General features: G+C 42.9%; 1 protein-coding gene across 10 annotated transcripts in view; it reads right to left on the bottom strand.

Annotated features, from left to right (window-relative positions):
* B3GLCT (beta 3-glucosyltransferase) overlaps positions 1–14,095 on the bottom strand; it is a 118,112-nt gene that overhangs the window by 87,299 nt on the left and 16,718 nt on the right. For all 10 annotated transcript variants that reach the window (XR_016348537.1, XR_016348536.1, XM_089775538.1 and 7 more), the window contains one exon: positions 13,758–13,797. Coding sequence is in view for 4 of the 10 variants with exons in the window: in XM_089775538.1 (XP_089631664.1) it covers positions 13,758–13,797 (40 nt within the window). In the remaining 6 variants the exon portion in view is untranslated. The remainder of the gene's footprint in view (positions 1–13,757; positions 13,798–14,095) is intronic.

The following is a 14,095-nucleotide window of genomic DNA, read 5'->3' as shown; positions in this document are numbered from 1 at the left end:
GAAGTGACTGTGTAGAAAGGAATACTACAGAAAGGGATTTATGGGTAATAGTGGACCAAAAGCTAAATATGAATCAACAGCGTAACACTGTTGGAAAAAAAAAAAAAAAAAAAAGCAAACATTCTGGGATGCATTAATAGGAATGTTGTGAGCAAGACACGAAAAATAATTTCCCCCCTCTACTCCACACTGACCAGGAATGTGGTGTGTTACCTGTTCTGGATGGGGTCGTGCTCCCTTTGAAAGAACAGGAGTGCAGGTTGGGAGTCCTCCTAGACTCTTTTCTAGCTTTTGAGAATCAGATTTCTTCTGTGTCCAGGCGTGCTTTCGGGCAGCTTTGACTGATTTGCCAGCTGCAACTCTTCCTGAGTAAGAATGACCTGAACATGGTGATTCATGCTCTTGTCACATCCCGACTGAATGACTGCAATGCAGTCCACATGGGGCTGCTTTGAAGAGTCTCTGGAAACTTCAACTAGTCCAGAATGTGGCTGCTCGAGTTTTAATTAATACTAGCTATATGGAGCACATTATGCCAGTGCCCCAGCAGTTGCACTGGCTCCCAGTATGCTTCCGGACATAATTCAAGGGCCTGGTTATGACCTATAAAGTCCTAAATGGTTTGGGACTGGGATATTTGAAAGACTGTCTTCTCCTGTATAAACCTACCCAGGATTAAGATAATCTGGGGAGACTCTGCTCCATGTTCCTCCACTTATGTAGATAAGGCTGACATTTACATGGAGAAGAGCCTCCTCAGTTTTTGCTCCCAGGCTATCAAACACCCTCCCCCAGGACATTCACCTGGCACCAATGCTGGCATTGTGAGCAATGCACCTTTTTTAACCATACTTTTATTGGTGCTTGAGAGAGAGAGAGAGAGAGAGAAAGAGAGAGAGAGAGAGAGTGTGTGTGCCCTCCTCTTGGTGTGTCTTAGTATGTTTAATATCCCCCTCTTGGGGTCTTTTATTGTATTCTACTTTTTTTACATATTGTGGTTTAAATTTTTGTAAGCTATATCGAATATTTTAAATAGGGAGGAAGGGTAAAAAATATTTTGAGAAGAAAAAAGAAAAGAATTGGGTTTGTTTAGTTTGGAAAAGAGAAGACTGAGAAGGAACATGATAGCAGCTTTTTTCAAGTATCTAAAAGGGTGCTAAAAAGAGGAGGCCAAAAAAATTATTCTCCTGAACCTCTGATGATAGGACAGGAAGCAATGGACTTAAATTTCAACAAGGGAGGTTTAGGTTGGACATTAGGAAAAGCTTCCTGTCAGGGTCATTAAGCACGAGAATAAATTGTCTAGGGAGATTGTGAATATATTTAAGAACAGGTTAGACAGACATCTGTCAGAGATGATCTAGATGATGCTTGGGTAGGAGACTGGACTCAATGACCTCTCAAGGTCCCTTCCAAGTCTAATATTCTATGATTTTAAAAGCTTAAATATGATAGGGGGAAGAGGGCAGTGAGACAGAACTGATAAAAATGAGGTCTTTACTGTGTGTGGTAATGAAAAGTCCCACAGTAATTTTTTCAAGCATGAATGCAATTGTCTTCTAATCTAGGTCATTACATTACCTGACCTCTAAAAACAGAGTTTATTCTGACCCAGGGTTTGAGTCAGGAACCAAAACTGAGTGGCCAGAATGTTTCAAATAGATGCACTGCAGTTCAAGTTGGTGGGTTTGCCTCTCCACTTCAGGCACTGCAACCTCTGGGGTCCCACCACTTAGGTTTGGCCCAGCCATCATGACAACATGCATCCAGGTAGGCCAAATCTGAATTAGTGCCACTGCAATACCATGAGCCAAGTGACAATTCCACTCTCACAAATTTGGTCCAGTCAAGAATTGGGGCCAAACGTGAGTGAGGCTGCAACCTCAGAGGCTGGGAGCAGAGTCAAACCTAGCCAAACCTACTGCACAGCAGCTGCCATTGTGGGGTAAGTGCTGGACAGGAGCAAACCCCCTGGGGGTAGGATCCAACTAAAACCATTCTAGGACTCCATCTTTACACTATTTACTGGGTTGCAAGAGACCATAAACATTTACAAAGGGGCCCTGAGCCCCAAAGTTTGAGAACCACTGCTCTAAAATTAGACTTGAAGAGGGTGTTGAACAGTTGTACCTTGGGCTGTGAACTGTAAGCACCCATAAGTCATACCAGAGATGAATCTACCTCAGTAGCTGGAGAAGAGAATAATAAATTTGTAAATATGTTGGGTAAAGTGCACTGGGATCTTTCTGGATGAAAAGTGGTATACAAATGTATTATTCATCACTTCAGCAGATCAACTCAGACTCTGTAGCACAAGGATTAAGAGAGTTAGTATAACTACAGATGCCATAGGAGTGGAAACAGACCAAGTAAATTCGCACATCTGAGGCTGGTTAGAGATTACAAGTTTGGTATCGGCAATCAATGCAGTCAGATATCCATTTGGAAAGTCTTTGTTTGGAGAGTGCAGACTCTCTTCTGCCTGCAACTGAGGCAAATAATTTGGGAGTCTTTCTGAAAAGTTTATTCTGTCAAGATAGATGGGCTAGAGCTTTCCTAACATCAAGTAAGTGTGACAGCATTGTTTCTGTGCTTCAGTGAGGTTGAAGGTGGAGGATGAGATAGTGAATGGATTAATTACTGTTAAACTCGGAATAAATGTTTGCTAAACACTAGAGGTGTAGATGTAATGTGACCTTGTCTTTGAAAAATAATGTGAAAAGGAGAAATGTCACAACAGCTCCTATTTCCACAACTTGCTGATTGGAAATGAAGGCTACCACAAATGCAGTTTTCATCTATAAATGAAGGAATAAGTAGGTAGCCATAGATTCAAACAGTGAACTTGTAAACCACTTAAGAACAAGATTGAGATTTTAGCCCACAGTAGGACATCTGACTGACAGAAAGATTTCTGAGCTCACCGAAGAACCTCATTGTCATTCAATACCCTCAATACCATTCTACTGGAGAATGGCTGCCAGGAATTCAGTGCCCCAAGTTTTTCAGATCTAGGATGTAATCCAGTATATTGGACAGCAATGAAGTGGTTGGTGCAATGTGGTTGAGGTCATACCAGCAGGCAAATCTTGTCCATTTCTGTAACTAAATGTAACCTCTAGACTGTTTTCTGCTGCATAATAATTCTCTTTTTACACTCTGAACAGGCTGTTTATAATCCATTAACCATGCACACTTTGAGATACCTCGAAGATTAGGGGAAGGAGCTTCTCACCTTCTTGAAAAAAAAAAAAAAAAGGTATGGTCTGGAGTTAACTGGTACATCAGATAAGAAAAACATGTCTGTCTGAGCCAGGTCAGAACTATTAGAATAGCTCTGGCTTTGTCCTTTATTTTGACAACTTTGGATATTAGATGATTCGGAACAATATATACAATGGACCCAATGGTGAAAGCCATACCTTGAGGATCCATGACTGTAGCAAACAGATCTAGGTGACAGCTACTCCATTGCCAGAATACGTGGTGAACTGGGATGGAATTTATCTTCCACTGAAAGTGCCTGACGTCACATTCCAAACTCCTGGAAAGTAAGCTGCTATGATCATGATCTTACTGCCTATCCACCAATTCCAAAGCTGTCAGGGATGGGAATTTTGGCCTTCCTTGCTGGTTGATATAAAACATACCTAACATGATATCTGATCAGTGTGTTTCCCTGATCAGACATATCTGACTGCCCAGAGTTATAGGAGGTTGATATGCAGAGTGCTTCTTGAGGCCCCAGGCCATGTGAGTGTCCAGGTGTGCCCTCCACCCCAAAGAGATGCATTCATAGTTATGAAAATTGTTTGCGGAGGGTGAGCAAACTCCTGCACAAATATTATAGAATTACAGAATCAGAGAATATTAAAACTGGAAGGGACCTTAAGAGGTCATCGAGTCCAGTCCCCTGCCCTCTTGGTAGGATCAAACACCGTCTAGACCACTGTTAGGGTACATCTGCAACTGAGAATGCTTTATGAAGGTAGGTATTGAAAACAGTGTAGTCAGACTGTCAGTCATGAATACCTTGGAAGACAATGCATTTGCAGTCTTGCCTGCTCTATAACGAATTAGTAGCTATAAGGTGATCCACCAGCTGAAGACAGTTCTTCATGGGGGTTTGGAAGACAGGCTCTTCCCATTATTGAACTGAGATAAACTCTTAACTTTTTTACAGAGGTCAAAGTGGATTTTTCAATGTTCAGTTTATAACTTTACATGTTGCCTGTGAAGTTACGTCCAGGGAGCAACCTTTCACAAGCCAATTAGCAAGGTAAGGAACACTAGAATTGTTTTTGGAGTAGGTGTACTGATACTACTGAAATAAATTTTTAAAAGACCATTAGGGCAGCTGATAGATGTTCCTTTTTGATCTTATACCGAAAATGGTCCTGACAGTAAAATGTATGAATCTTTTGTGAGATAGTGGATTGCTAAATGGACATAGGCATCCTGAAGATAAAAGGCTGAAAACCAACCTTCGTTCAGTGATGGAATTATTATTGCAAGTGTCTCCATTTTGAATTTTTTTGCCTTCACAAAAATGTGGAATATTCTTAAATCTAAGAAGGATCTCCATTACCATTTTTTGGAAACAGGAAATACCTGAATAAAAGTTCTTCCTTTCTGTGCTGCAAGGCTTCTAAAGTATCAAAGAGTAAGAGAAAAATCTATTTGCTGTTGTGACAAGTTGTCATGAGAGGGCTCGCTGAAGATGGACTGGCAGGCAGAAGAGAAGTAAATTAGATAGAGTTCCCCAGAAAGATGATCTCCAAAACCCCACTTATTTGCAGTGACTGATTTGAAGCCTACCAGAAGTGTCAACTTGCCAAAAGGAGACAGGCAGGTGAATTGATGTAGTTGGTAAAAATGTGGATAGTAATTCAGGGCCTTGATCACCCCCATCAAAACTGGTGCTTTGAGATAGAAGGCTGCATAGTCAAAGGTTGAAAAATGAGTGATTTTCTTCTCTGTAAACACTCCTGCATTGAGGTTCCTATGATCTCTGGGAGTTCAAAAATTGGGTAGGATGGGACTTCTGCACCTTTTGGGACTTAAACTTTCTCTTGTGGGCAAACATATAGATCCTAAGGGAATGCAGACAAGCCGAGGAGTTCTTTAATGTGCACCGAAATTCAGCATTGTTGAGAGCAAACATTTTAACACAATCAAATCAAAGGCCTTCGACCATATTGTGGACTTTCTATGGAAATCCAGAGAGCTGGAAAAAGGAGACTCTCCTATTAACTACTGCTATTTGAAACTAAATGGGTAGCAGCATTAAGTGAGGCCTGAAAAGATATTCTGCAGAGCACGTGGCTTTCTACCACAATTGCCTGGAATTACTCTGTTCACTGGTGAAGGATCAATAAAAGAGTTCAGCTTGGTATAACCTGTATGATTGATTTGGCTATTAATGCCCAGTAGTTTGCAATTCAGAATTGTAAAATAGCTGACAAATACAAATTTCTACCAGTGATTATTGTCCTAGTGTGTGATTTAGTCTGGTACTGCCTTCCATGTTAATTAACTGCATCGATCACCGAAGAGTTAGGAGAGGGATGATAAAATAAAAATTGAAATATTAGATGAGCATATTTTTTATTTCCTCTCTTCCTTATAAAGGAAGTGAAGTGTGGTTAGAGTATGCCTGATAAACTTTGTAGGATTCAGCCGGACTTTGTTAACATGCAAGGCAAAGCAGGCAGATAAAGCTGTATGAAGTATATCAAACAACAGATGTATTTTTAATCTCATCTAGTTGGATCTGTATCAAATCAGCAATTCTCTTGACAAGACCCAGTAACTGGTTGAAATCATCGGCCAGGGATAGAAGAGGTAGCATAAGCATTTCATCTATGGATGAAGAAAATTTGTTGGCTGGTGAAGAAATACAATGGAGTACAATTTGCCTACCTTTTGTATCTTGTGACGGGGAAGCGGGACAGGAAGGCAGGAGCCCCGCTCCCAACACTAAAGCCGGGCTGTGCCCCCGTGCCGCAAAAAGAAGGTGGCTCTGCCGAGCCTGCTCGGCAGCCGCGGGAGGCGTGGGCTCATCATGTTCCAACCCGGGCACTCCAGGCAGGGGTGAGAGGCACATGTGGCCAAAACCCGGACCAATAACTTATCCGCAAACTGAGGCAGACCATAGCGCACTATAACATACCTGAAGCCAAAATTTTGAAGATTAAACCACTGTTGCAAAATCTGAGTTTGAGGTTACATTGGTGAAGACTGATGTTTGCTGAGGCTGAGTAAGAGGTCCTAGGTAGTGCTTGAGTTCAAGCGGCACAGTTAGTGAAAACACTGCTCTGGGGAGTAGGTAATCTACTATGTCTCTTAGATCACGGGTCCCTTTACTCCAAAAACAGATGAGCTGAGAGCTAGGGCTGCATTATATAAACAGAGCTCAACAAGGGTTCCAGTAACCTCATTCCAGTTGCAGTGGAAGACACCGCCCAACAGCAGTTCCAGTCACCTCACCAACAGTGAGCAGAGCAACATGGCAGGGTGGCCCATGAACACCTTGCACCAGAAAAGAAGCAGACAGAACAGCTGTGAGGACAACATTAAAACAGGAGTTTACAGTATCAAGCTACACTGGCCTTAACATTCTGGTGAGATCTCCCTGTCCAAGCTGCTGAAATCATTATAGCTGGAAGGATGTTAAAGATTCAGAGCTGCTCAAGAAACAGGGACCTTGATTTTCTTGTAACTCCTGGACTGTGAGTGGGGAAATTGGGGACCCGTGAACCGAGAGTATAGAAGCTAGGAGGTAGGAACACTACACCAGACACTCAGGACTCAATTGTTCAGGACTGTGATTTATGCACACTGAATTAGTAGGTGTTCAATTGAAATGTTTATCCCAGTAAACCCTGTCCTTTTCCTTTTGTTCCCCCATAAGAGTGCCTTTCTTTAAACCTCTGTTGAATGTGCTTTAGGGATGGTAAGAAGTGGGTATTTCACTAAACATGCGAATTGACAGAATTTTTATTGACTACACAATTAGTCAATAAGGGAAGGCAGCCAGTCCCGGCTTGCGCTGGATCCAAGAGCTATCCCCGCTATAGGCAGCCTGGCTTTTACTACATTTAAACTGCAGAGCTGCATTGGGGGTAGGTCCCAGACCCAGTGCAAACCAGGACTGAGCCCGACTTGCTCAGTCCTGGCTCATGCTGAGTCCAGCAGCCCCTGTCTGCAGGAAGTCCCAGCGGGGAGCTGGGACCCACTGTAGACATGAGCTGCTGCTGGAGCAGCCTCTGTCCATGATAAGCATGGGCCCACCATGAACAGAGGCTGCTTTGTGGCAGCCTCCCCGGCCACCCCCACCTCCCACACTGCTGGCTGATAAAGACAGCAGCACATGGGGGAGGAGGGGCAGGTGGCACCATGGAGATGGTGCTGGTGGGAACCGGCTTTTAAGCTGGCTCCCCACAGCACCAGCTCCTGCTTCCCACCCCTTGCTGCCTCTGATACAGAGGAAGCAGGGGGGGGGGTGCAATGCAAATAGTCGACTCAATTACTCGCTTACATCCCTAATGTGCTTGTGAGCAGATACAGATTTGCCTATAAAAGGTGCTCAGCTTGGTTCCCAGATTACTAGGCAGGGGGTCAAGCCAATTGTTCCCTCTAATCTTTTCCATCCATTTGCAAAATAAATGTTACATGCACTGAGACATAGCTTACAGGGAATACTAGCTCATGCCATAGGAAAACAAAATTGCAGAAAATCATCTAGTAAGAAAGACTACTCCTTATTGCTTCCAATACCACTGGCAGAAGGATTACAAGCACCATTAATTTTCTTAAAATCCATTTTCCTGAACTCAGAATCCAAGAATTTGTACCATAAATATTTGGCTTTGATCTTACATCATGTCATAGCAAAACAATGAACAGCAAAAGCAGTAAGAGCTGATTTTTGTTTTATACTTTTGCATTTACAGCAACAATAGGTCTGGTATGAGAATACCACCAGTTCTTTTTCAGCAGCTTCCCAAGAACTTGTTGAACAAGCACGGCCTCAAGACACTAGAGCAGGGGTCAGCAACCTTTTCAAACCAAAGAGCCAAACTACATCAACATTCAGAACAAGTGGTCAACAAAGAGCCGTAATATACAACTTAATATTATTGATAATTTGACATAATGATTAATAATAGTATAAATGAAACATTGTGCTCAAGGACTTTATTTAATGGGACTTCTGATGCTGCATCTTTTCGCACATTTCTTTGAAGTTTACATCATAACTGGTCAAATCCAGTTTCATGCATACATTCAGGCTGTATTCTGTCAATCGTATGGTGGGGGCTGGAGATGTGGGGGTGCAGGAATCTGGGTTGGGGTGTATGAAGGGCTCAGGGCAGGGGGGTTGTGTGTACCATGGGCTCAGGGCACAGGTTTGGGGTGTGGGTGGTGCAGAAGTGTTTTGGCAAGGGGCTGGGAATGTAGGAGTATGAGGGGCTCAGGGCAGGGGGGGTCAGGTGTATGATGGGCTCAGGGTTAGGGTGTGGGGGGGGTGCAGGAGTGTTATGATACTGCAGTCAGATGGGGGCTGGGCCCCAATTGGGGGCTTGTTGGCCAGGCTTCGTATTTAAATAAAGTAAAATATTATGTTCAACACAAAAGGTTTCAACATTGTCTTTATTTATGACAGGGGTGGGGAACCTTTTTTGGGTCAGGGGCCACTGTCCCACAGAAAAATCAGTTGAGGACTGCACAAATGAGAAGTAAAAAAAAAAATCTCAAAAACCTCCAACCCTCACTGATGTGGCCCCTCAACTGAGACACCTCACTCCCCTGGTACTCCAGCCCCATGGGGGGAGGGACAAGGAAGACTGAGGTTCAATGTTGCTGATCCCTGCAGTAGAGAAACAAAACTGAAGATGACGCCCAGCATCATCTTCAGAGCACACTGTAAAGATTTCAAACCCAGTAGAGCCTCTTATTTGCTGTAATTTGATAAGATTCAATTGAACAAAATACTAACTCTTAATACCCAGAACATTAGGAGAATAGAAGATCCAAAGATGAAAAAATATTCTCCTTAAAAATTAATAGGGAGAAAAAATTATTCTTAACCTCTGATGATAGCACAAGAAGCAATGGGTTTAAATCGCAGCAAGAGAGATTGGAATTGGACATTAGGAAAAGCTTAAATGTCAGGGTGGCTAACTGACAGAATAATTTGCCTAGGGAGGTTGTGGAATCTCCATCGCTGGAGATTTTTAAGAGCAGGTTAGACAAATATTTGTCAGGGATGCTCTAGATGGTGCTTGGTCCTGCCATGAATGCAGGAGACTGGACATGATGATCTCTCAAGGTCCTTCCCAGCCCTATGACTCTATATTCTAAATCAGCATGTCTCAACCTTTTTTTATAAAGTATCCCTTTTTCAAAAATAATTTATAAGTACCCCCCCCCCAGTACCTACAGTTTTCAGACACACACAAAAATTTTCTACCATTGCAACACATTTATTTGAACAACTTAATCTTAGTCAGGCGGGCGATGAAATTTTTGGGTGTAAAAATTACAAAAATAATAAAGCGCTATAAAACTTAAAACAAAAATTCAGTTTTCTCCAATTTTCAGTTGTGTTGACGTACTCCCCAGACTTCTCTCAAGTACCCCTAAGGATACTCGTACCACTGGTTGAGAAACACTGATCTATATTTTGTACTTTGAGCTCATATCTAACTTGAAATACCAGATACTCCCCTCTACATCCCAACATTTACTCCCCACATACTTTTCACACGCTCCAATATCCTGATCAGGTTGTCCCTAGTGTGGCAAAGGGCAATCTCTGCCCAGGCACATCCCTACCCTGCCTCTTCCAGACATTCCGCTCATGACCATTCCTCCCTTCTCGCAACCCCATCCCTGCTCCACCCCTGCCCCGCCTCGTCCTGCCCCTTCTCCACTCTTTCCAACCTCATTTCACCCTTTCTCCAAAGTCCATTCCCTGAGCGAAGCGTCCCTAAGATTACCTGGGGGGCCTGGTGCAGGACATTAGCAGGGGTCGGGACCCCCTGCACTCAGCATGACAGCAGGACCACGAGAAGCAGAGACACCCAGCAGCCTGCTAAACTCTACCACTCTCTCCCAGCCATGTTGCTCCACTTCATTGCAGTACCAGAAAGCGGAACCTCTCTGTTCCCCTGAGCCTGCATCACTCAGGGAAGTGGAGTGGGCTGGGGTAAGGGTGCTCTGTTAGAGAAAAGAAACTGCCCTCCCCCCCCAGTAAAAAGTTTGGCCAGGCCGCTCTTGCTATAGTGGGCTGCAGTACTCCTTGGGAGAAACCGGCCGCACCCTTCCAGCATACCATTGCCTTTAGAAAAAGGGAAGGTGTGAAAAGGGGAAAATAGCCTCAGACTCTCCCACCTGTCACCTTGGCGTGAGAACTGCGGAGCTTACCTGGTCACATGAAACCTGCACAGTTTCGGCCCAACCCCTGGGACACAGACCCCTCACTTGGTGACCGCTGGGCCACATATGGTAATATTCAAGCGCAGGAAAGCGATGTGCAGATTTGGGGATAAAAACCCATCGCACAGTTCGCTTGAGGAGGTACTACCGTGCATGTGCCTTCCTGTATACTTCAAAGCGCTGCCGGTGTGATCAACCGACCAGCCACCTCCCCCAACTCTCGGGCGTAACCAAGACATTCGCAACCAAACCGATATCTTTGAAATGTTCCGTGTAAGTTGGTATGTATGATTTGATTTTTTCTTGTTGTATAAGCTTAGTGTTGTAGTTGTTTTGGGTAGTACATAGAGTTTGTAGTTATCACTGTTATTTAATTAGTGTAGCTGGATATTTTTAGAATAGAGACTATTCCCCTTGCCATTCCCATCCTTATATCTCTGACACGTTTAACTAGAAATCACAGAATAAATATAATAAATACTATAAATTCATTATTAACACGGTCTATTAAAAATCTTAGAATAAATACTATAAATTCATCACTGTTATAAATAAATATTTTTTATTTGCTAAAACGGTCCACCTGGTTCTGTCCTTCCCCGCTTGGGTATGCATCAACGGACCTGTGAGTCTCGCAACAACCTCTCTGTTCCCCTGAGCCTGCAGCACTCAGGGAAGTGGAGTGGGCTGGAGCAAGGGTGCTCCACATCCCACTGCCATGGTGAAGCTGAGCGACCTATCTGGGATACAGCAGTGGAGCAGCACAGGCTGCTGCATATGTCACTCTACTTCCTGTGGCTCTCACCACCATTGTTGAGTACGAGAGGGGCCCAACGCCTGCTGCCACCCTGCATCAGGTTCCCCATTTAACCTCCTGGGCCCTGCATGCTAGCATCAATATGGTGGTCCATCCTGTTCCATAGGATGGTTGGGGCAGCCATGGTAGGGATCTCCAAAGCACGGGACCTAGGTCGGCCGCCCAGAATCGCCCTATGAATGAAAATATGAATATCCAAGAGTGCATTTATTAAAGATAGCATGCTACAGAGAGCACTTCACACAACATTAATACCATTCATATCAATGGTTTTAAGGTTAGCATATAAAAAAGGAAATAGCACTGGAAATATTAAAACATTAATATTTAATGATAGTTCACAAATTATTTTCCAATAGTTAACAACCAACAAGAAATGATCCTAAAAAGATTGTGACAGGCTGGACTAGATCTAGAGGCCTTGTGACCCCCTTCCTCCCCGCCGGGCCTATCCCCACATCAGGAAAGAGCAACACAGATGTCCTCTAAGCTGCCTAGATTGACTGTGAGGAACACAGCCAATGAGAGGGTCTGCATTGACCAGCCAGTCAGGGCCCAGCAGGATCATATAAAAGGAGCTGAAAGGGCTGTATCAGTCTGCTTGCAGGGACAGGGGGACTTAGAGGTACTCCTGGCTAGCTGCGGGGACTAGAGCAGGTAGCTGCTGGCAGGGGCTGGGTGCCAAGGGAATATTTTCTGGCCAACTACCAAGATTCAAATTAAGATAGGCTATGGGAAGTGGCCCAGGGAAATTTAATTTGTTAAAGTAACAAGGCATGTGGCTGCTACTGTTCCTGAGCTGGGACGTGGAGTAGTGGGTGGGCCTGTTCTCTCTTCCCCTATCATCCAAAAGCCATTGGGAAAGAGGCTTTGCTCTGATAGAAAGAAGTTTAGACAGACCCAGTAAGGGACTATATCTGGACTTGTAACCCCCCCCGAAATGAGACTGAACTTGGACTGAGCCAGCTGGAGAGCTGGGGTCAAAGACTAAAGGACAGGCAAAAGACCTCCATGGAGGAAGCCTTAGATGGTACTGCTTCATCCCAGAGCAGGAACCTTTATACATAAGCTGGCCAATTAGGGTACCAAGATAGGACCTGTTAGACTGAGGACCAGAGCCCAAGGAGAGCTAAAAAGACAAGCAGAGGGACACTGTGATGGGTCTGGTTGGACTGCTGAAGGACAGAGCTCATAGAGGGCTGCAGGACATTTTGGACTTATACCCCAAAAGAGATTTGTTTGTTTGCACATGGATTATGTGTAACTCAGCCAGAAGGCTGTGTCACCAAAGACCCTCCTACAAAGTGTAGATTCCATCATGAGGATACAATGAGCCTAGAAATTGCAGGAATGCATATACTCTACCAGGCACACTTGTGAGCAATGGGTTCAACACCCTTACAGATTCACCATCATGGTTAAGCCTTTCTTGCTCCTTCTACAATAGCATGCAGGCCACTGTGGCAATCTCTATGGGTACGTCTAGACAGCGGAGCTATCCCGTGTTTTTTAAATGCTCCCATTATTTCAAAATATTTTTGAAGTAATGGGTGTGCTATTCCGGCATCACTGTAACCGTTGCTCCACAAGTGTTGAGGGATGTCTCGAAATAGCGCATTATTTTGAAATTCGGTGGTGTTTAGACGCTCCAAATTTCAAAATAAGCTATTTGAAAATACAATCAAAACAAGATACACAATTTGCATAGCGCAAATTACGTATCTTATTTCGAGTTTAGGGTGCTGTGTAGACGCACCCCATGAGAATACACTGGTTCACAATCAAAACTGTTGAAACTTTGTCTAACTATTTTCACTTGGAAAAGTTTCTCCATTACAGAAGGATGTTTATTTTTATTGTTTTATGTACTTTTCAGGTAGAGAGTTTAGTTATATTTGAAGATGGTCTGTACATTTTCAATATTCTTTTGAGTAGGTAAGTGAGCATTAACTCCATGATCTGCATCATATGGCATGTCCAGTAAAAGTATCTGTTCTTCTACTTTACACTACACTGTTTCTACATGTGCCTAACATGCATGTCTCTAAGTTTTTACAAATCTACTATTAGACCTTTAGAGAGGTGCTTTGTAGTCTCATGATTAAGTCCTTGTAGTACAGTTTCATTCTAAGAAGCACCTTGATAAAAATACCATTCTGGGGTGCTAAGCTTATTATCTCAGTTACTTTCATATCACAAGTACTCAGTTTTTAAATAAGATCTCTGCAAATGTCCAGCTAGCCTATTTCTAGTTCATGTATCATCGCTGATTATAAAAGATTCTCTAATAAGCAGTATTGTTAGTTAACTGTTGAGTAATAAGGTGCTATTTTACATGGCAATTGATCTAAGCATAACTGTACTTTACATATAGCTGCTTTACTAGTAATGTGAAAGAGAAAATATGCATTACACAAAATCACTGACAAAGCATGAGACTATGTACATTTCAATATGGGCTACTATAGCTTTCACTAAGAAAAAATTGTTTACTTACCTATGTTTATTTTACTTGATTTTCCACTTTTTTCAGATTCCTGTATTAAGAAAAGAAAAAACAGTGAGGCTGCATTAAAAATCCTAATGTTTGCCTACAGAGATCTAAATAATGACGTGTTCATCATGTTCTATCTGAATTCTTAGCATGTTTTAATAGACTCTAGGATAAAAACAACTGGAGAAAAAAGTCAACCCGCAAGGACAGCTATTTAATAAGGACATTTTTACATGGTTATACAATGACTTTGCATATTTAAAGAATTACTGAAAAGCATAATATTATGTTCTATTTCTTACAAATCTAATTATGGAGTAATTTGTTATTAGGAGTATTTT

This window comes from Pelodiscus sinensis, chromosome 1, assembly GCF_052426305.1.
Source record: "Pelodiscus sinensis isolate ZL-2025 chromosome 1, ASM5242630v1, whole genome shotgun sequence".
In the NCBI taxonomy this organism is placed as follows: Eukaryota; Metazoa; Chordata; order Testudines; family Trionychidae; genus Pelodiscus; species Pelodiscus sinensis.
This window is presented reverse-complemented; position numbering and strand designations above follow the sequence as displayed.